This window comes from Carassius auratus, chromosome 14 (assembly GCF_003368295.1).
Source record: "Carassius auratus strain Wakin chromosome 14, ASM336829v1, whole genome shotgun sequence".
NCBI lineage: Eukaryota > Metazoa > Chordata > Actinopteri > Cypriniformes > Cyprinidae > Carassius > Carassius auratus.
Window position 1 is genome coordinate 6,860,204 of NC_039256.1, and position 24,205 is coordinate 6,884,408.

At 36.1% G+C, this 24,205-nt stretch overlaps 1 protein-coding gene across 4 annotated transcripts in view; it reads left to right on the forward strand.

Moving 5' to 3' along the window:
- The window catches only part of LOC113113485 (alpha-1,3-mannosyl-glycoprotein 4-beta-N-acetylglucosaminyltransferase B), a 135,576-nt gene extending 112,370 nt beyond the window's left edge, over positions 1–23,206 (forward strand). For 2 of the 4 annotated variants that reach the window (XM_026279679.1, XM_026279680.1), the window contains exons 9-15: positions 9,181–9,311; positions 10,938–11,045; positions 12,688–12,881; positions 15,196–15,274; positions 19,874–19,961; positions 20,632–20,744; positions 21,857–23,206. In XM_026279679.1, coding sequence (XP_026135464.1) covers positions 9,181–9,311; positions 10,938–11,045; positions 12,688–12,881; positions 15,196–15,274; positions 19,874–19,961; positions 20,632–20,744; positions 21,857–21,880 — 737 coding nt within the window. In that variant the 3' untranslated portion in view covers positions 21,881–23,206. Of the gene's footprint in view, positions 1–9,180; positions 9,312–10,937; positions 11,046–11,131; positions 11,779–12,687; positions 12,882–13,112; positions 14,316–15,195; positions 15,275–19,873; positions 19,962–20,631; positions 20,745–21,856 lie in introns of those variants that run through there. The other 2 variants (XM_026279682.1, XM_026279681.1) reach the window with 2 other exon arrangements.
- Positions 23,207–24,205: the final 999 nt, after the last annotated feature.

Genomic DNA, 24,205 nt, shown 5'->3' on the forward strand with positions numbered 1-24,205 from the left:
ATGCGTGACAGATCCGTCTGGATGAATCTCTCTTTTCCTGCTGTCAGTCTGTCTTCTCCAGCGGACAGGATCACGCCTCGCTCCGCCTGTCCACACGAGCTGCTAATTGGAGTGGTAGCGGGAAGGCAGCCGTGACCGAGCTGTTGGCACATGTACACACACCAGTGTAAACACACATACACCAGTGTAAACACACATATGCTCTTTACATTGGCGTTACATTCATGTTCACGGCAGATATGTTTCTGCCAGTGCTACTTAAAGAAAGTGCACATTGCCCGAGTGTGCAAGCAAGTGGCATTCACCCCAGCAGCCGGCCAATAATACATCCATCACCTTTCCTGAGCAGAAACGTGTAGATTCACATGTATGTCACTGCATTAGACTTCAATACTGCTGGGTATTTAAAACTATTGGACTGTTTTGTGTTTATACATTTTGTTTTTCTGCACACTCTAACACACACATGTGTATCTGTGTATATAAGGAACTCCTAATTAAAAATATAGCTGCAAGCAGCGATGGCGGGCTCAAGCCACCAGTGCCATCGCCACCCCGGTGGCATCAGGTAAAGTGTGCCCAGCGGGCACATGCATTCACAATATCCCTCTGGCAGTGAGGTTTTAAAGGATACGGCAGTTAAAGGGTTAATCCGAATCATCTAGACTTTAAAATCACATTCACAGAACAATATATATATTAGTAACACTGTACAATAAGATTTCATTTATAAACATTATGTTAACATGAACAATATTTATATAGCATTCATTCATGTCAGTTAATATTCCAAACTTAAACATGAAAACATTGTTTTATTGTGATTTTTTTCCAAGTACATTTTACCAATTCCAAACCATATAAATCTTAATAACTACCATTATTTTTTATTTAATCATTTATGAGTGCTATACAATAGTCCAGGAAAGCTGGAAGAGAAAAACTCCTTATATTCATGTGTGCAGAATTATTAGGCATGTTTTCTTTTACAGATGAAATGCGCTAAAATAGACTTTTAACTCAAACTGTAAGGTCGAAAATTATGAAATACCCATGAGAAATATCAAACACAAATGCAAAACAGAAATGGATAAGTTAAGACTTGACCATTGTACAAAAAATACTGACTGGGTCATGAGGTCAGAAAAGAAGAAGAAAAAAGCAGGTCAAGAAGAACTGACAAAAAGAATTGCAAAATAATTAGTAATTAATGTGAAGATTAATTTTTAGTCAATTCTGCAAGACAGACTTTTCAGGAAAGGAGGTGGAATAAAAATGAGCTCCTAAATCTTAATCCTGGATTCTGGAAGATATATTCCTCAAACCATCGAACAAGAGGAGGTGGTGCTGGTCCTTCACGAGTCACTCTAATCTGTGCATAAAGCCTATATATAAAGACTTAATATATAGTATTTCACAATACTTCATGGTATTCTAATTAAATCATTTTTTGGAATCTTAAGTCTCTCAGAGTCCGACACCGAGTAATTCTGGAGACTCCAGGAAAGTGGCAGTTCTGTAAAATGTTGGCGCTGGAGACTAAATGCACCCTGATAGTTTCACACCTAATTCACTTAACACACACACACACACACACATTACCCACAGTGACAGTGGGACTGAGTGACATCAGATGTATGATAGTTTTTTTTTAATTTTCTATCATCCATATAGTGTTGTATAGTCATGAAACTATGGTCATGAGACCAGTCATTCTGAGGAAATATGCCTCAGAATGACTGGTCTTCTATGTGTACATTTTTTTTTTTAAAAGTGTTTAGAAGCTGCACTTTAAAAAAATAAAAAGACATTTACTGGTTCCTTTTTTACTATTATTTCAAAAAACATCACGGCAAAACCATTCAAGCTATCCAAAATTCATTCACACCTATTCTGTAAGATTAATTCTTTAAACAGTGGTAAAAGAGGATGTGGTGCTGATCCTTCAAGAGTCACTCAAAACGTATCTGTCCATAAAGCCTATAAAGAATTATTCTTAATATACAGTTCAAATTACTTCAGCTTGTTATTCTAATTAAGTGAGGGTCATTTTATCAGTAAAATATATACAATTCATTTTTTTTTTGAAAGATTTCTATAAATGATTTAAATCATACTCGTTTCTACAATAATTATTTAAAAGTAATCCTATAGCTCCCTCTGGTGGCCATTATAGGTACTAAGAATTGCAAGCTTGATTTATAAGTTATGATAGTTTAAATTTTATGCTGGCTCTTGAAAGTGATAAAGCTATGAAACTTACTGTGCTTCCTTCAAATGAGGACTTCTACTTATATAAAAAATTAGGAAGATTTAGAATGAAAAATTGTAAAGATATAGTAAAATAACTATTGTATTTTTTTATGTTACTTTAATAAATCTCTATGGCAACACCATTTAAGCTATCCTAAACCCATTCACAATTTAACATCTCAGTATATTGGCATCATGTTGAAAAAGGAGTATGGAGTAGTATGAGTAGGAGTATGAATTCATTTGCAGGCTTTATCATAAATCCACAATAACATTTCTGAGTTCTGTATCAATCTGTGTTGTTGTTTGTTTATTTTTATCTTTTATTTTTCATAGGAAGATAACTTACTCTCATTTTTAATAAATGTGCTTATAAACCAAGGACAAGCTATTTATAGCTGTATTTATAAGCTGCTTACTACTGACTATTAATATTGGGACAAGGTTTATAAAGCATGAACTGACTATTTAATAATGAGTGCAGTTATTATAAAGTGTTATCAATGCATTTGCTAATGTTAACAAATTAGACATTATTTTACAGTGTTATCAAATCCTTAAATGACTCATAAGCATTTGTGAAAGTTCTGCTTGTATTACAGCTTAGTATTGATCTGTGAGCTGAACAGATTTACTGTTACATCCATGAGATTATGTAAATTAAAATAAATATAATGTCACAGGATGTCATAGGTCAGTATCAAATGAGTTTGAAATTATTATTTGCAGCACAAATAAGGTTTTTTTAGGATTTTTAAAAATCCCTAAAACTGTCAGAAAAAGGTTAAGGCCTAAGCTATTTCTATGTGAGTGGCTAATTTTATTTTTGTTTTTATAATTGTAATACACAAACTATGAAATTATACAAAATGTATAAAAAGATAAATAAATAAATACGCACACATTAAAAAAGCAGCCAAGTCGAATGAGCTTCCTTTTTTATATAGATTAAAATTGAAGACAGAAGCAAGTGGTAAATGTGGTCACTTTAATATTCAAATCCAGTAGATCCAGTTTATGTTCACGTGGCTGTTTTCGTTTATAGTCGCCAAGCTATTATGTATTTTGAAATAATCTTGTCCGTTATGTGTTCGTTCGTACGACGAAAGGCAGAATCCTGCAGCTCGAGAGATATGTTATTCTGCCAGTCGCGCTTTCAAATAGTCTTGCACACTTAAACAGGTCACAAACACCTGCATTTAGCTCTTGTTGTGTTACAATGGGTTTATTGTGTGCATTTGTGGTAATATTTTATTTAAAAAAGCTCTTAAACAAGAATAAATTCGTTTGTTTTGAGCTGGACACTGTACGCGCTGATCGGAGGCAGTGATTTCAGATAGGCAGCTGCAAATATTTCATTTTCACACAAACAGTTCAAAAACATCTTAATTTAGCTCTTGGTGTGTTCTAATTGGTTGATTGTGTGATATCGCTGTAATAATTTATTTTTAAAAGCTTTAAAACAGGAATAAATTCGTTTTCTCTGAGCTCTTTACTCCAGACGCTCGTGGTCACAGCGGTGATTCATCTCTCGTGTTTCTCACGTATCTCTGGCCAGAAATAATTTATCCATGAGCCCTGAACCGGTAATAATCAGATATGTTGGTTTAGCTTGTCAGTGTGAATTAAATCTAAGTATTTGTTTGTATTTTTAACCGATTTAAAAGTGAAAGTAAAAGTCCGGGAATTGAACCTGTAGGGGCGCAATTTCTCTCAGACAATGGAAGTCTGAAGCACATATACTCAAACTGAGGGACAGAGTGATATGAGATGTCTGACAGTTTTTTAATTTTCTGTTATCCATACAGTGTTGTAAAGTCGTGAAACTATGCATATTTCCTCAGAATGACTTTTTCATCTGTATGAAAAAATTCTTTGACGTGTTTGGAAGCTGCAATTTAAAAATACAATAATGATTCCCTTTGTAAGGTCATTTAAAAAAATCACCACGGCAAAACCATTCAAGCTATCCAAAATCCATTCACAATTTAAGTTCCTATCAGAAATACTGATGTGTGTTCTGAGTTTGATGAAATTCTAAGTATGTTATTTGCCTCAAAATCACCTGAGAAGTATTCCAGTTTGACATGTTGCCACGGCAACAATTTTTTAGATATCAATATCCCCCTTGCAGATTTATATCAGCTGTGTTTTAACATTATTCTGATGAAGTTTGAAGCAAATCGAGTAATAATAAGATGCTGAATTCAAATCATTTTGAAAATGACACACTTCCTTCTGCCAGTTGGTGGCGCTATAACTTTGACTCCTAATAGTCACATATATGCGATCGACATCATACAACGAATAATCTGATGAAGTTTGATTAAAATCAGGAAATGTATGTGGATGGTATTAGACACTTCCTGTTTCTAATTTCTCGCCATAATTTCAACGCCTCGCCACGAGCAAACCGTTCGAGATATCAAAAATCCCCTGGCAATTTTTCATCCCCAGTGTCTTGAGATCATGTTGACCGAGTTTGGCGGCAATCGAGAAAAAAACCTATGACAAGTATTTCAAATTCCAGAGCATGTGCTTTTTACATAACTCTAAATAGCTGACTTCCTGTTGGGTGGAGCCTATGACATGCAAAACGAAAGTTGTTCGGCACGATGAGATCTATATGTGTACTGAGTTTCATATGAATATGTGCAAGTATGTGTGAGCTATACATCAAAATTTTTGACTGTGTTCCAGGGGGCGCCGTAGAGCCCCTGTGCCACGCCCGGGTCCCAGCCTCTGCAGGCTCCTAAAGGCCACAGATTCCAAAGTGTGCGCAAATTTTCAAGAGTTTTTGAGTATGTTAAGGACCCCAAAAGCCCCCACAACTTTGACGAAAAATTTGAATACTAAACCCTAAATAGCCAACTTCCTGTTGGGCGGAGCCTATGATATGCAATACAAAAGTTGTTTGGATTGATGAGATTTATATGTGTACCGAGTTTCATACGTCTACGAGCAAGAATGTATGATATATGGCCCTCCATATTCCAGGGGGCGCTGTAGAGCCCCTGTGCCACGCCCGTGTATCAGTCTCTGCCCGGCCCTAATGGCCGCAGGTTCCAATCTGTGTGCCAATTTTCAAGACTTTTTAAGCACGTTAAGGGCCCCAAAAGCCCCCGAGACGTTGGAAAAAAATAATAATAATAATAATAATAATAATAATAATAATAATAATAAAAAATAATCCTAAGGAAAACAATAGGCCTCTCGCCCTTTGGGCTTGAGCCCTAATAAGTATTAAGGTATGGAGGGATTTAGGGATATAAAATATGGTCATGCAGAATAAGTCATTAATATGTGCTTTGTAAGTACTAATAGACTGCCAATATGCTGGTGATTTGCATGCTACTAAATAGCTAGTTAATAGTGTTCCCCTAATCTAAAGTGTTACCTTTATTTTGAATAATAATTGTGCACAAAAAGATCAACAACGTGCATTAAGTAAATATGATCGGTTTTGATTTCACATGGACTAAAAAGGACACGGTCAGAGAAGAATTGCACAAGATGAGAGGTAAAGAAACTGTTCATTAAGTAAGTTAAAGAAACCTTTAATAATATACTCAGAAAGACAAATATACTGAGGGAAGTTTCATCTGCTTCTGAATAAATGTGGAGGTGAATACTGATGAGGCTGTTTCAGATGAGGCCTTTCCCTGTAGATTTAGCCTATCTCTGTGTGTGTGTGTGTGTGTGTGTGAGAAGCCACCACACTTCTCAGGGACGGCATGAAGGTGAACCGGCACATGCTCTCGATACAGAGAACATTTATTACACACACACAACCTTGAATAGCTGCCAAAGTTTTCAGAAATGGAAAGCTGAAGATATTATAATGTCTAAAAGCGAAGACAACGTGTATGGCTGTGTAATCTCTCTATGCTATAAAGAATTCATTTAAGTGTATACATTTATTTATTGAAATATTTATTATAATTAATTATTGATCTTAAATCATTGTGTCTGGAAAGCATTCTGTTTGACTTGTGTTTTCAGTGTTCATTTATTGTGAGTGTGTGTGTGTGTGTGTGTGTGTGTGTACTCAGATCAATACTCCAGCGCTAATGGTCAATGTTAGCCTGTGGGTGGGTCATGCACAGATGAGTGATCCTACTGATGATGCTAAACCCTAACAAACCCCTCTACCTTCCCTGTAACCTCTAAACATGCACATAGGTGCTTGTTAATTATGAAACATCCATCAGCATCCAAAATCTGCTTTGTGTTTCAGTAAATAGACTTTTTAAATTTGATCTTTTTAATAAGCATTGTATCTCAGAGTTGAACTGGTTTGTTCAGAATGGACGATCATCAATTTTTTTTTCATGCATAATGTATAGCATACTGTGTACTAGCTACTGTTTTACAAATACTAAAATATATAAAACAGCCTGCAACTATAAATGATTCCAACTTTTTTATCCTGCATGGTCATATTTTTAATATTTTATTCAGTGGCTTTGATTTAGAATCTTTAGAATCTTTTAGAAACAGCTTTTCATTACAGCTAAAGTGTGCAAAAATAACAGTTTTCATGAAGGTTTCCCTGAACACTCTCCTCATCTTCCATACGTCCATTCCATACATCTCAAGAGTGTGTTGCCATGTAAGGCTTGTCAGGCTTAAACAAACATGCAATGTTTTGGTAGCATCTAGATTTTAACAACTGATCTTACATTTATTTTATAATCGTGAATTTGGCTTTCTGTGGATTTTAAAGGTTATTTTAGAAATTGGAGATTTTTTTTCTGAATTAATAAAGGAAAATGTGATGTTTGATGTATACATGATAGATGAAACACATAATTAACCAATTAATATTATTATTATGCTTGGAAAAATTTTTTTTGCATAAGAAGAATAATTCCTGAACTCTGAGGTCAATGAATTTAATGAAAAAGAATGCCTTGAATTTCTATGAATTAATAGAAGAATATACAATCTATCTGTCTATCTGTCTGTCTGTATGTCTGTCTGTCTTTCTGTGTCTATCTGTCTATCAATCTATCTGTCTATCTGTCTGTATGTCTGTCTGTCTTTCTGTGTCTATCTGTCTATCAATCTATCTGTCTATCTGTCTGTATGTCTGTCTGTCTTTCTGTGTCTATCTGTCTATCAGTCTGTCTGTCTGTGTGTCTGTATGTGTCTATCTATCTGTCTGTCTGTGTGTCTGTGTCTATCTGTATCTATCTATATGTCAGTCTATCTGTCTGTGTCTGTCTATCAGTCTGTCTGTCTGTGTGTCTGTATGTGTCTATCTATCTGTCTGTCTGTGTGTCTGTGTCTATCTGTATCTATCTATATGTCAGTCTATCTGTCTGTGTCTGTCTATCAGTCTGTCTGTGTGTCTGTGTCTGTCTGTGTCTATCTGTGTGTGTGTGTGTGTGTGTCTGTCTGTGTCTATCTATCTTTCTGTCTGTCTATATATCTGTCTGTTTCTATCTGTGTCTGTCTGTCAGTCTGTCTGTGTCTATCTATCTTTCTGTCTGTGTCTATGTATCGGTCTGTCTGTGTCTATCTGTCTATCTGTCTGTCTGTGTTTATCTATCTATCTGTCTGTCTGTGTTTATCTATCTATCTGTCAGTCTGTCTGTCTGTCTGTGTATATCTATCTATCTTTCTGTCTGTCTGTATATATATCTGTCAGTCTGTCTATGTCTGTCTGTCTGTGTTTATCTATCTGTCTGTCTGTGTCTATCTGTGTCTGTCTGTCTGTCTGTCTGTTTATCCATCTATTTGTCTGTCTGTCTGTGTCTATCTATCTGCCTTTCTGTGTCTGTCTGTCTGTCTGTCTGTCTGTCTGTGTCTGTCTATCTGCCTTTCTGTGTCTGTCTGTCCCTCTGTCTGTCTGTCTGTCTGTCTGTGTCTGTCTATCTGTCTCTCTGTCTGTCTATCTATCTGTCTGTCTGTCTGTCTGTCTATCTATGTATCTGTCTCTCTCTCTGTCCATCTATCTATCTGTCTGTCTGTCTGTCTATTTTATTGTATTGTTATTTAATGTTTCATGTAATGTTGTCCTGTTCTTCTGTACACTGTGCCTACTGTTCAATAACGTTATTGCATGAAAAGTTTTGGTAACGAGAGACGTTAAGCTACAAAAGGTTTACTTAGTTGTCTCTTCATAGACTGCAATTCGAGAAAGTATTTTAACATAGATTTACAGAACAGAACTAGATTTACACCCTTCACTTTTCTATTTTCTGTATATTGCTGGTTTTGGCACACAGCAGACTCGGTGTAGTATGGCTGTATGCAGTTTGGAACAGAACCGTGTTTTCGTGCCCATGAAGACTGATCTGTGGGATGAAATGGATCAGTGGAGGCTGTCAGATCAGAGCTGATGTGTTTTGACATCTGGAGAGGCAGGATGTTTCTGGGCGAGATACTGTCCGTGTGCTAGATGTTGGACAGTAATTCATTATGCATAAAAACAGATGTCTCTTCTTTTATAGATTACCCAAAACAAGCTGATTTACTGACTGAGTGTCCGCCCTAAGCCAGCAGAAATGGCCCCATCAGTTCCTCTGTGACCTAAACAGTTCTGAAAAACTTAATTAGAGGCCAATAAAAATGCCGCTATGAAGAAAAATAACATCCTTCCTCTTGAGTCTGATCTAATTTCATTGTATGAATTGAATTAATCTCATGTTTTAAGAAAAATTTTATAATTCATGTAGAACTGAAATGTAATTACTCTCCGAGTGCCCTTTCCTTTTGATTTCATTAAATGTATTTTGCCCTACATCGTTCCTCCCCGGAGTTCCTTGTTTAAATGCTTATTGAAAGTGCAAATCCTTATGAGTTTTGATTTTTCACTCCAGTCCAGCATGACCACAATCCTCCCTCAGGGGTGAATGTGTTTCAGCTGACGTTATTAGTCTCGTTTGGTTGATAGTCATGACTCTGCTTTGCTCGTTTCAGGAAAAATGTTCAAGTCATTAGACTTGCCGTTGATCGTGGAGTTTATGCTAATGTTCTACAAAGACAAGCCCATTGACTGGCTGTTGGACCACATCATGTGGGTGAAGGTGTGCAATCCAGAAAAAGATGCGGTAAGAATGACACAAGTTTGTTTTTATATTATTATTACTATTATTATAGTCATCAAAATTATTATTAGTATCATTATTATTATTATTATCACCATCATTATTTGTTTCCCCAGTCTCACTTGTTTCACTCATTCAGTATATGAATCATTATTTTTGTGTCTGTCCTTATTATTATATTTTATCAGGTTTGTTAGAATGTTTTTTTGTGTGTGTGTGTTTGACTGGACACTAAAACTCTCACCACAGTAAACATTTTTAATAATTTCCAACATTTATATATGATGCAAGTTATTTTTTTCCCCCTTAAGTTAACAAATACGTTTTTTAATCATAATGTATATATCTTCCCCCCCAAAAAAGGAAGAACCTAATTCACAATAATAAAAAAAAAAGTCATTAGTTTTTTAAACTAATACATGTATTTAACTAATTAAAGTTTTTATATAGATAATTCTCCAAAAATAAATAAATAATCTATCATCATTTGTTCACCATCATGTCATTCCAAACCCATTGGACTTTTATTCATCAATGAAACACAAATAAAGATATTTTTAATGAAACCTGAGAGATTTTTACTCTATCCATTAATCAAAATGTTCTTGCTTCAATAAGTACAAAAAGATACTCTAAAATGAATCAATATGAATTAAGTCTTCTGAAGAGAGATGGTTGCTTTTATAATACTTGATCATCACCGATAACCAGAGAACATTAAGTATGCTAAACAAAAGTTTAAGTGTGCTTGCTTGTTGCTCAAGATTGTATGTTTTTATGAACTTTTTGAAGCTTGACATTTTGAGGGACAGCAACTTTACAGAAAATTATGTTTCTACAATATTTAGTAATAGCTTATAAGTGGTGACAGTCAGTTTGTGCACGTATGACAGGATTTTTCAGAAAAATCAATACAAGACGTAGTCAGCTAGACGATGAACATCATTAACAGCAATTATTATATGATGCAGTCACACAATAATTGTTAGTTCTGTTGTTGATTCAGGGTTAGCATCATCTGAGGTCCTCTGAGGGTCAACATCATCTCTTCTCAGGTGTTCTGGATCCAGACTGGAGCTTGTGTAAATCCTAGTTACCAAAACATAGAAACAAATAGAGACATCATTAGCGTAGCTGCTGATCCAACTAAGTAAAACTAATTAGTTTAACCCAAGATAATGAATAAGAACGAACATTTGATCAGATGCAAATGCACTCACAATTTAAGATTCATTATTTGAATGCTTGGCGAAACAGATAACATGTTTCATAGCTTGGCAATGTTTCTAAGATGGAAGAATGCAGTTTTTGTAACATAGGAAATATGGTTTTCAAAAGACAAATTGCTGTCTAATATAACACCCAGATTTGATTTCTGACTGTAGAGGAAGTCGCAGTGCATCCGTCTAGTTGCAGATTGTAATTACAAGATTCTGTGTACTGTTTTTTGGTCCAATAATTAATATCTCTGTCTCATCCGAATTTAATAGGAGAAATTTAATAGGAGAATTATTGGTCATCCAATAATTTGGATTGGAGAATTAGTTTCTGATCTGAGACTTCTGTTTGTAGTAGTGTTTGTACAGTAGTTGTTATATAAAGTATGTAAATGTTCTTTGTGTCCCACAGAAACATTGTGACAGGCAGAAAGCAAACCTACGCATCCGCTTTAAACCGTCTCTCTTCCAGCACGTTGGAACACACTCCTCCCTCGCCGGAAAGATCCAGAAACTCAAGGTGATCTGGATTTTTGGATTGTTTTAACCAAATATGTTTATGTATAAGGTTTTCTTTTTTTATATGTGTGTATAATCATTTTATAGAACCCTCCGGAGGAGTGGTCTGTCTCAGGACTGTTTCTCTTCAGATTGTCCAAATTGCAGATCACAGTACCCAGAAGGCAGCTGATAAGAGCTCATGTCCTAATAAATCAGCATGTGTCCCTGCTCTGTCTTTATTCGCTCCAAATGAAGAGCGCTAGGAATTGCCATGGCGATGAGCGCTCCTATGACCCGCTCGCTCTGTGTCCTATTGATTTCTGTTCTGGGCTGGTGAACACATCTGACGCTCCATTTCTGGCATTCTCCCCCCTACGTTTATCATAACACCTGCCTCAATCACTGCTCCTATTCTTCATCTCCAGTCATCCCTTTTCTAGGCTTCTTTTATTTATGATTTACATATCAACCGTTGGCATGTTTTGGCACTGTGGTTTCTGGCTTGAAGTTTGTTTGGCATTGCACACTCTCCACAAAAAATGGAGGCCTGGGTTCCTCCAGAACAGTTTGTTAAAAAGCGAAATATTTGTATATAAGTTTAAATATTTAAGTAATACTTTAGTGAAGCTACGTCTATGTAATGTTTCCTTTCTATGTATTGCACTTTCATCCACACTGAGATGATTCATATTTATAAGGTAGGATATAAAATGTATTTTGTTATCATTAGGTAATTTATTATTTAACATGAACAAACTTGAGCAATATATATTAATTATTTGTTAATATTAGGTAATAAAATAGTTTTTTAATGTTAGTTCATTGGGCATTAACTAATGTTAACAGATTTTAAAAATGCACGAGTAAATGTAGAAATTATCCAATTATCTTACAAGGTTCTGCCACAGAAGAATCATTTTTGGTTCCACAAAGAACCATTCAGTCAAAGGTTCTTTAAAGATCCATATTTTTCTTACCTTTTTATAATCTGAAGAACCTTCTTTAGCTGCAAAGAACTTTTTGTGGAATGTAAAGGTTCTTCAAATGTTGAAAGTTCTTGATGGAACCATTTAGACAAAAGGTTCTTCTAATCTAAGGCACCGTGAAGCACCTTTATTATTATTAAGAGTGTTACCAAGATTAATAAATGCTGTGGAAAAAGTGTTCACTTTTCAGTTCACTTTGCATTAACTAATGTAGTTCTTCAATCTTCATATTACATTCCTGCAAAGATGACAAATACATTTATTAGCGATTGATGTCCTGTGCCAAAAAAAAAAAAAAAGAGCAAATGCTGTTCAGACCATACATGAGGTTATGGTTTTGTCGTGGAACATGGAAGCACCTGTGATATATTTAGTGGTTAATTAGCTAATGAAATAATCACGCGAGAGAACTTTATTAAGACGAGCAGCTGTTGGTAACTGCTAGTTTGGACTGAAATTAAAACTTCATACTCAGTTTTACAAACAAATATGGAACAATTAAAGGCATTTGAAAGGTAGTCAAATAAAATGATGAAAGGCATGAAAAATGTATCAAGGCACTTTTAATGTAAGTTATATAACAGCAACAACAAACGAGGTTGAGATCTTTCATTTGAAAGGACATAAAGAAATACCCAAACACTATTTAAATGGTCCTACTGTTTTTTTGGTCAGGATAAGGACTTCGGAAAGCAGACGTTGCATAAAGGTCACGCTAACCCGCTAGCTGAGGTCACCACCAGTCTGAAGACGTACCAGCATTTCACGCTGGAGAAGGCCTATCTGGGAGAGGATTTCTTCTGGGCGTTCACACCTGTGGCGGGAGACTTCATACGCATCCGCTTCTTCACACCTGTCCGAGTAGAGAGGTACACACACACATGATGTTACACCCTCATCAATGCCACACAACATCTTTTAGCCAAAAAGGCAGCATTGCATATGTCCTTTGCAGAACCGAGTTGCAACGAGTTCACTTGAAAAATGCATCCAGTTTAGTTCATTCAATCTTTATCTTTCAAAAAGCATCAAGAACAGTCCAATTTAATCAGAAAATCTTACCCGGTATTTGCATCTCCCTACTTGAAAATCTATTTTAGGCTGATAACTGTGTTTTGGAAGATGGTGGATGCTTTCCAGCTGGTCTAAATATCATTAGCTGCTGGAAGGTAGCAGACGGGGATCTGGTGAGTTGATAGAAAACTAAGAAAGAGTTATATTGAAGCAAAAGTTTAAATAAATAAACGGCGCAGTACAATAATCCTGATAATACCTTATTTCAGTTATCAAATGAAATGCTTTGATTTAATTACATAACTATAAAGTTACAAGTCACCAATTTCAAATCTACTTGAGCAGAAGTCAGAGTGTCTGATTTGGACAGTATTTAAGTATTTTACTCACACTGAATATTGACTCGTAGAAGTGGTGGAGTAAAGAGTGCATATGACATACTTAAAATATAGTCAGGTAAGAGAGGAAAAACTGCTAATATCCACTATCACATCTAAAATTCAACTGAAAACACATTAATTATTAGTTTGCCTGCATGTTGCCAACTTCATAGAATCTTCAATGTGAATGTGTCGTTAAATTATTTTGCACGTAAGGTGTTAGAATGATGAAGAAGTTTGGGTATTATTTATCTGAGATTATTAAGAGGTTTGGAAGCTTGCTGCTGATGAAGGAAGTCTTGTAATAGAGCTGGTCTCGCTGTCTCTCCCATCACACGGACTCAGAGCAGCTGGATAATGCATCAATCATCATGAGACACAGTCATCCGTACGTTTTTAACCCTAATGGAAAGTCCATGCATATTTCAGGCTTAATTGAGAGCTAATAGTGCTCCGTGTGAATGAGAGCGTTTGACGATCACTCACTGGCTTCCTTCATGCTACAGGAGTCACAGTTTAACAAGCGCAGGTGTCCATTACACCTGTATTTAGAGACACAAATCTGCCAGTGTCTGTGATTGCTCATGTTTCAGTCATCCACAGAGGAGGAACAAAATTGATTTTGGACACTGAAATATGTATGAAAGTCATTACATTAGATGCCATTTTATCAGGTGTCATCTGTGCTCTAAAGCTACTGGACTTTTCCCAGAATTAATTATTTGAACTCTATTTGTAGAGAATTAATCAGCCAGCGTTTCATTGATTTTACTGCAGAATAAAGATTTCACAACCATAAATTTATACGCAACATCTGTTGGTTTATTATTTAATAAAAACCTTTTTAATTATTCATTTATTTATTGAAACGTATGTCTTTCATTCTTTAAATTGCCACTTCATTTGATATTTTACATGATGCAAACACATTCAGACATTTGTGTGTGTGTGTGTGTGTGTGTGTGTGTGTGAGTGAGAGAGAGAGAGAGAGACTATTTATTAAATAATAATTTAAATAAATAATTGATTTTGTTTAGTAAGAATGCATTGAATTGATCAAAAGCGACAAAGGCAACAAACTTTCTGTTGTTCTTCTAAACTTTCTATTAATCTAAGAATACTTTAAAGGGTTAGTTCATCCAAAAATGAAAATTATGTCATTAATAACTCACCCTTGCTCTGTTACAAACATGTAAGGCCTCCTTTTATCTTCGGAACACAGTTTAAGATATTTTAGATTTAGTCCGAGAGCTCTCAGTCCCTCCATTGAAGCTGTGTGTACGGTCTACTATTCACTATAAGGGTGAGTTATTAATGACATCATTTTCATTTTTGGATAAACTAACCCTTTAAGGTTATGACATTGATAATAAAGTCAAACGAAAATGTTTCTTGAGCAGCAGATCATCAGCATATGTGAATGCTTTCTGAAGCATCATGTGACCCTGAAACCTGGAGTCAAATTCAGCTTTGCATCACAGGAATTAATTACAATTTCAATTTCAATGTATTTTTCAGTATTACTGATGTTGCTATATTTTTGATTAAATAAACTGAATGCAAGAGACCTGAAGAAATCTCACCAGTCCCAAACCTCTGAACGGTGTTAATGTCTAAATACTTTTTGGGGCCACTTTGTGCTGCATTGCTATAAATAACTGCATGATAAGATGATATATGAGAAAACATATGCCGTACAGTTCTTTAGCGTTGTACTCCTTAAGGAATTCTAAGATTGATAGTTTAGATGATGATGTGTGTGTGTGTGTGTGTGTGTGTGTGTGTGTAGGTATTTCTTCCGCAGTGGAAACATCGAGCACCCTGGAGACAAGCTCTTCAACACTACGGTGGAGGTTCTTCCTTTCGACGTGAGTCTCAGATGAACACTAGCAGTGTGTTTGCTGAAGGATTGTGTGTTTCCTCTCCCCACAGATCTGTGCCGAAACACTGTCTCAGCAAGCTCAAGGCTTCAGTCAGTGTTGAAAACATCATGCAGTCACAAACACTTTTTGGCATGGTTCCTGTTTGAGCAGATGTCAAGAGCAGAATTGATCGTAGTTGGATTAGAAGCTTTGTGCAACATCACGATTATTATTGCCCGTACTCATAGTTAAGGGTAGGTTCAAATGCCACATGACTGATATTTCAGTCTTTAAAGTGTCTCAGTTTTCTCAAAAATATTGAGACAATATTATTTATTCATCACCGGCAGTTCCGAGGTGTTTAATAGGTTGTGTAAGTCTTCTGGAAAGTTCACGGTCTGAAACAAACCCCAAACTATCTTTGTTCTGGCCAGATTTAGTTTGAATGTATCGAGGCACCTCAGAAGTCTGTCCATGAAATCTTGCCAGGCAGCCTTTAGGAGGTCATCTAGGTATCCAAATAAATATTATTCAGTTAGAGAGGTTGACTAGTGCCTTCATCTGCTCTTGCTTCAGAGGAGACGCAGTTTCTCAGAGCCACTCTCGTCGCCTACGGCAGTGCATTTCCAGACAATTACTGTCAGATTGAAATGGCCTGCTGTGATCAATGTTCCCGTTATGATGCATGATTCGTGGCTCTCTGTTTGTTTGTAAGGACTAGATCAGTGTAACAGCAGATATAGTTATTACACAGCTCTCTGGATTACCTGATTCTGATTGGTCAGTCATGGCCTTCTGTAGTCTGACACTTTTACACAATAAAGCTAAACTGTATGTGTGTCAGTTTTGACCTTGAATCCACAAAAATTATATAAATGTAAGTAGACCTGTCACAATTGTTTGATCAGTTATTTGATCGAATTGCACTTATTTCAATTAACCGCTGTCAATAATGAGGGAAATATAAGCTTGTAAAGAAAATGCCATCAAATGCGTGCCGTCGTGTCATATTTTGCTGTGTGGTGAGGAGAATCAGAGGAGTCTTAATCTAACAGCACCACATCGATCCCAGACAGACTCGGCACAATCGTTTGTGTTAAACTCACAAAAGTCAAAGTTTCGAGTGTTACCATGGTCGAAAACACTCCAGTTTTACTGTGATTTAAGATTCATGTCATGCCACACAGGTAATGGCATGTAGGCACAGGATGAGGAGATGAGTTACTTATTGTTTTCTTTTGAGCACAGAGCATTCCTGTTTGATAAAATGACTGTACCCATATGTACAAGAAGAGAGTTCGGCTCAAGTCTGCATTTAAAGTCAGAGCAGAGGCGTTCAGCTGCTTTCTGCAGACCTGTCCAGTTCTTCCACACGGACTCAATCAGTCATTTCTTTCTGAACCTCGCCTCATACACAGAGGCACTGAACTGTTCGAAGAGAAAGGGTCCTGTCCAAACTGTTGCTGTAAAAGTAGAAGCACATAATTCCCTACAATATCATTATATGCTTAAACGTTAAGATTTGTACTCATGGGAATTACTAAAGTAGTCAAATAAGTTCATTAGAAGGGGGTCCAATACTTTTGTCCATATAGCGTATATATATAATAACATCTAATAAATATAACAAATAATATTATATAACTAATTAATAATAACTGAAATTAATCAAACTATATAAACATAGAAAAACAACAAAGACAACTTTAACAAGGAAAAAATTTAATAAATGCAATAAATATGAAAATAAAATGTATTTCAAAATATTAACAAAAACTAATATTATCTCAATGATACTAAAATAAAACTGCTGTGGAGACACAAAGACAATCAAAAGACTTCCTTTATATGAAGTAAATAAGATTTGTTGGTATTATATTATATTATATTATATTATATTATATTATATTATATTATATTATATTATATTATATTATATTATATTATATTATATTATATTTGGATAAAAGCATCTATGAAATTAAATGTAAAGGTTTGATGTGGGTCTGAATGTAAAGTGGACCAAGATTAAAGCTGAATAAAAAGATAAATATTTAAACTTTTTAAAATATATAAAAAAAAAATCTTTAGGCATAATTATATGTTTCGAAGTAAAATATTATATATTTTTTCTAAAATAAGCTTACAATGTAAATTGTTAATCATAAATCACTTTTTTTTTTTTGTCAGCACAAACTTCATGATCATGACAGGCCTTAACATAAGTGACAGCAGAGCAAAGCCTGGTCTAAAACAGTTTGTCGTAAGCAGTGACTGGCTTCACTCTGGTCCTCTGCATCGCTCCATCAGGAGCTCCCCGGCATCAGACAGTGAGGCTTCAGGAGGAAAGCAAAGCTGTGGAGATAAAGATATACTTCTGTTTTATGAGCTGATGGAACTGTGCTGACACTCGGTAATAAAAAGTGACCTGCTGTGTGTGCGGTCGGCGTGGAGGAAATATTTTCTCCCGAGGGAGAGCAGACGAGGATTTTAAGTCTTAAATCACTGTGATTTAAGATTACAGCCGGAAACGGACGTTCACCGCAAGATTAATAGCAGGATTTTCTAAGAGCAAGAGCCTGTCGCCATGTAATATCTCTCGTCTTCTCACTTCTTTTTGCTTCTTGTTATATCTCTCCTTTCTGCTCATTTCCTTCTTTGCAAAGCTCCCTTTAGGGACATTTGTGGAATTCTGCCGTATATAGGAAATTAGCAGGGAATGCCCTGGAGGAACGAGTATTTGTGGTCTGTTTTATGCTGTGTAATGCAGTTTGGAGGAATTAGAGCAATGCTCTGCTGGGGTTTTGAACATATTTGTCATATCACTGAGTTTCGGTCCAAGAAGAAGCCTCGTAAGACCTGTTTCAGAAGTTATAGTTGCCAGGGATGCAGACACAACATGTACAGCCGATAATAGTTACTGTGCTGAGAACGGCGCTCCAGATCTTCCTCCCTGTAAATGTCTCCCCGAGTCAGTTCTCGTTAATGCTTCTTTCACGCTTCGCAGTTATTTTTATATTATCTTGACAGAAAGGCTGAAACACATATCTCTTCAGAATATTCTCTGCCAAACTGATCTGATCTCACAAAGCGGTTCCACTCGCCTTCATAAACTGTTCATTCATAAAGAGATGCATGCAACAGAATAAAAAGGGACATGTTTTCACACACAACAACTCAGTGATGCACAGATTAGATTTGTAAATTCGATGAAGAAAAGAGTTGTTTGTCCATGCAAAACTGGTGGTTACAGTTTCAAAGGCCCAAGTCAAAAGAGTTCCCCATTAAGACGCTCTGATAATCTGGTTTCTGGATGTTGCTGGGCTCCCTCCTTCAATATTAGACTCTGGGAATGAACAGAGCAGCTGATAATGAACGTGGATTTGCGCATCTTCTCAGTTAACAACGGCTCTGTGTGAAATCACGCACCTGAGGGAATTTAGCGCTGATTAGAGAACAGGCTTTACTGACGAGATGCACATTAATTATCGGACAATATTTATCGTGCACCCCTAATTTTGAAGTCTTGGTAGAAAATGAGATAGTTTTTTTACCTTACTTTTTGAACTGAGGTACACAGATGAACAACGAACCATGCGTGACCTTGATGCATGAGGTCGAGCTAGTGCAAGACAAGCATTTGTGGTTACGAAGTAAATAAAATAAAATAAAAATGTAAAATGGTAGATTGTTTGGCTAGATAAGACCCTTATTCCTCGGCTGGGATCATGTAGAGCTCTTTGAAGCTGTATTGAAACTTCAGTTTGAACCTTCAACCCATTGGCTGCCATTAAAGTTCACTAAAAAAAAATTTTTGCAACTAAAGAAAGCCATGGACATCTTGGATGACATGGCAGTGAGTAAATTGTCAGGAAATGTTTATTCTGGAAGTGAACTAATTCTTTAAATCCCAGCTTGGAAGGGTTAAAGATTTCATTGATGTTTGCATTGCAAATAATGTGACCATAAACATAAAGTAATGGTAGTTATTTTACCTACAGTTTATTTTACCTACATTTATTTGACTGAATTTGAGAAACAAATTGTGTGTGTGAATTACCAGTGTTTAATTACGTCATGTTATCACATTGTTGCTAAAAAAAATATAGCTTTGAGTAACAAAACTGAATTATATTTATAATTTAGCAGCTCAAGTTTTTTCCCCCTATATAAAATGTTCACCTCAATAAAAGAAACTATAAGTTTGTGCAAGCTTCATAACGCGACATTAAGAAAATATTTATTTGTGGATAAATGTGTCGCCCTCACCTTGTGATGCGATGATAACTTATCTAACACGAATTTTTACAGCATGTAATATGCTCTAGTATATATATAAAAAAGGAATAGCAAACCAAATCTTATAATACAGATACCATATTAAAAAACACTTAACGTCTGTTGATTTATAGGTTTTTACAGTATTGGATTCTAAGCTAATCAGTCCTGCTGTTTTGGACTGTGGTTATCAAGGACTTGTATAATGCATGAGACTTCTGGGCTTGTAAAACAGGGAGCGCGTGTATTTTTCTGGCTGGAGAGCAGCTGTGATGAGATTATGAAGATGTGCAGAAACACTCCAACACTTTTGTCTCTCTCCATCAGAATATTCAGTCAGAGAAAGAAGCGCTGAAGGAGGGGAGAGAGAAGACGCCGAAGTACCAGCGCACAGAAGACGGCTTCATCAGAATAGGTGAGCCCAAACATACACTGCACCTGTTGTGAAGTTCACGAATATAGCAGCATGATTCAGCCTTTAAACTAGATTCATGCTCGTATGAAGCACGCTCTGGCCTAATAACATAAATGCTTCTGAATTTTTGATGCACAGCTTCACTGGTTATGAATGACTGTTGTCAGTGTGTTGTGTTGGATTTGTATCTATAGTTAAACACCTGTCTTGTTTCACCATGTTCAACCCATTTTGTGATTTATAAATGATATAGAATTGATGCAATATCATCTAGCCCCATTAAATCAGCCTCCACAGTGGCATTCTCCTGCCCACTTCTGAAGCAGTTACATGAGGAAACACACAAGGAGAACTCAGATATCTGTGTGAATCATTCACTGCTTTCTGTCACACTCTCTTACTTTCTTGAGCGTGTGCTCCAAATCCAAGGGGAAATACTACAGAAGCTGTATTCTGAAACGTTTCTCTCTCACTCTCATATATATATATATATTGAGAGAGAGGGTTTTCTCATTATTATGTATGGATGTCTGTCTGATTGCTGTGCCTCAGGGTTTATTGAAGCCCGTCGCTCATGACAGAGCGTTAGATATCCCCTCAGTCATTAATATACGGAGGTGTAAGATGTAGCGTCCAGTCTCTCACGGTGTGTGTTGATGCCGTTCCTCAGGGAGGTTTGACCAGGGGATCGCGGAGGGGGAGGTGGACGCTTCCTTCGGTCCGCTGGAGGCTCTGCGGCTCTCAGTCCTGACCGACTCTCCTGTGTGGGTCATTCTCAGCGAGGTACGGCACAACACAACCGCTCACCATCTGTTCCTCACGCAGATGGACTTACACCCAGCACCTAACCCAACCTACATACTGTGTGTGTGTGTACATATACATTCATGCATGCATATATATATATATATATATAGTCCCCATTGAGATTTATTTTTGCAGTATATGTTATGTATGTGTTTGACAATGAACACATTGCAACAAAGGCATAGGAAACATCTTAAAATAATAATTTCTAAACATTGACTGTCAGTCTTTATTAACCCGTTTCTCATTAAAAATCATTAAAGTAAATAGTGTAACTAACATAACTAATGTCACAGAATAGCATAGTTTAATAATGGCGGGGCACATTGTAACCCATCTGCGTATCTGGAATTTAAAACTGGTTAGTGTCGTCTGATAGTTATCTAAACTGATTAATAACAGATTGGAGATTAAAATAATAGCAGATTTGTCTGATTTAAGTGAATAATAAAAAATGAGATGGAAAATTGACTTGAGCCAGAAATGGTCAAATAAATGTTCAGTGATATCTTAAAAAAAAAAAAACATTTTATTATTTTGTCACACTTTTTTCTCTATATAATATGTATGGTAATTGGTAAATACTGTAGGTTGTGTTATGCTAGCATGTGTGGAAATATTTAAACCATGTGCTATTTTGTGTACCGTACTCCCCTGTATATATAAAATATAATTATTTTACCAGATAATTTTATGTTAAAAAATATTTTCTTAAAGTAAACAAATACACACAAAACTGTATTTTGATTTATATTTATTTTAATTTATTCCATGGTCTGTCTGAATACTGGATTCTGATTGGCTGGCAGGTATACGGTCAGTTTCATCACCAATGCACTGCTTCAGTTGGCCACAGTTCTTCTGGATTTAATATTTTTCTGATTCTTCCTGTCATTTCAGACACACTGTTGCAGATCTCCTCCTGGTGCATACAGAAATCTCCCTGAATTATTACAGTTAATGGCAAAAAAAAATGTTTGGAAATGCTGACACACTGCAGCAAAAGATAGAAATGGCACAGTACTGTATAGAATAGTTTAATGTCGTGTCATTTGCACACAGATAATTACAGCCTTTTCTCTCGACAGATTTTTATCAAGAAAGCCGAGTGACTGGTGTTCAGCAATCCCTGGTGACTTCACCGGGTCTCTGGTGCAGGATGGAGTCCGTCCGCACCTCCATGAGCTCCTCACACGAGTTTGTTTAGCGCCAGCTGCTGGCCACGAGCTGTTCTAGCAGGGTGGAGAACGGCCGGCCAGCGCTCCTCAGAGACATACAGCTGGAGCTGGCACACGACTGATGACGCTGTATTTTGTAAACTGTATTTATATGTATATATGCCCGTTGTTGAATTCCTGTAATTACACTGGTCTGTTGTCAAGGGCTTCCTGAGCGCGCTCTCGCCCGTTTCACCATGCACTTTGACATTCAACAAATGCTGCTTTTGGAACGGAAGGAAGACTCTTCTTAATTTCCTACTCGAGATTCGATTTTCAAAGTTCAGTTTGTGTTAGCTGACAAATGATTCTGTTTAGGTTACTCCAGACGGTGTGTATTTATTGTATTTATTACGATACATTAAGAGTACACACACACGCATATGGCCGTGCTAGATATGTGTTTGTTCGTGCACAGGCCTAGCGTGTGTTTCTAAAGTCTGTCCAGAAGATACGTTCTAATGAAAGAGGAAGGTTTATTGTAACTAGAGTATGCTGCAAAACTGTTTCTTCTAAAAACTGAAATCGCTGGACTTTTCTTGATATAAATAAAAATGAAATCAATGACAATAAACAAGGAAGGGATTTTTTAAATCCTTTTTTGCTTTCCAGTAACACATTATTTCTTACTATGTTGTTTATCCTCTTCCTGTCTTAACGTGACACAGTAGTGTGTTGATGTGGACTTCACAATAGAGCCAGTAGAGTAAACCGAATCAGATCATAGACCAAAAACCTGAAGAGACATGCACAAGTATGGCTTCAAATCTGTATAGCTCGGTGATGATGCTATTTAGATGCTCAGTTTGCTCTCTGATAGTAGACATAATTCATATTTATCAGATGCTACACAAATTTCTCAAGGGTTGTAATGTTTTTTTCATGCCTTAAAATGATTCACCAATGATTTGGGTATCACAATACAACACTGATGGATCTTGGTGAAATGAGCGATCAGCACATTTGACAAGATCTTGAGCTAGAGCGAAGTAATCTTCAAAGAAAGAAAGAAAAAGAGGAGTAAGATAAGACCATCTGGCCTACACTAACGCTGATGTTGTTTTAGAGGAGAGTCACTTCCCCGCACGGGTCGAGGAGAAATACAGCGCCATCAACTTACACTATCCCTTCACTGTTTTCTCTTGATTCGCCCGAATGAACCTGAATGAAAATGTAATGCTCCTGTCAAACTGTTTGAATAAAGATAAAGTCCAAACCTGACGTGTTTATATATTGTTATGCAAAGTAGCTGCAAAGTATTGTTTATATACCATCTTCAAAGTTGTGAGTGATTATAAATCCAAAAATCTAAAGTGATATCGTTCTACTGTGTATGACCTTTATGGCAGCTTTGCGTTTATATATTTATAACAAGTGCCTGTGACTTTACCCACCTAATTTCTGATGACAATTTTGCCATGTTTTTATTGTTTTGAATACTATTCAGTGATTCTGTCCAGTGAATAAACACATCAATCTTCAGCATAATTCATGAGGTCATGAAGAGCCCTTGAGGGTGTCTTTATAGGCGAGTTTTATAGAAAGAAGAGTTAACCAGTCCTTCACCGCTGCTCTACCTGTCTCTCTGCCCTGGAGCAATTCAGCTGATGCAAATAAGACGATGCCCACCTGAAAAACAGCCAAGATAGGGTGTGCCCTATCACCAAATACTGGAATTTAGTTTCACTCGCATGAAGGTAACCTGCAATTAAGTATCTAGACACAAATTCACACAATAAAGGATGTGAAACTTACACACACACACACACACACACATATATATATATATATATATATATATATATATATATATATATATATATATATATATATATATATATATATATATATATATTTATACGGTAAGTGTGCTGCCACACAAGGACCCTTAAAGGGATTAAGTTTGTACATCATTTTCTGTATGACACTAAAACTGTTTGATTACCAATATTCTTCTGAATTTTCTTGTTTAACAACGAAGAAAACATTGATTTGAAATTAATGCTGGGTAATGTCTGTTATTAAACGTTATATATTATATATGTGTAGCCTAATACAACAATAAGTTGTGTAACAATTCATGTTTCTAACAAAATGTGTCGTTATGTTTGTTTTTATGACGATTTTGTACTAAACTTAAGGTAGCTTGGTATTAGACACCACCAAGACAGTATTATTCTACAAATCGAACTGTATTATTTTCAGACATTTAGACAGAAG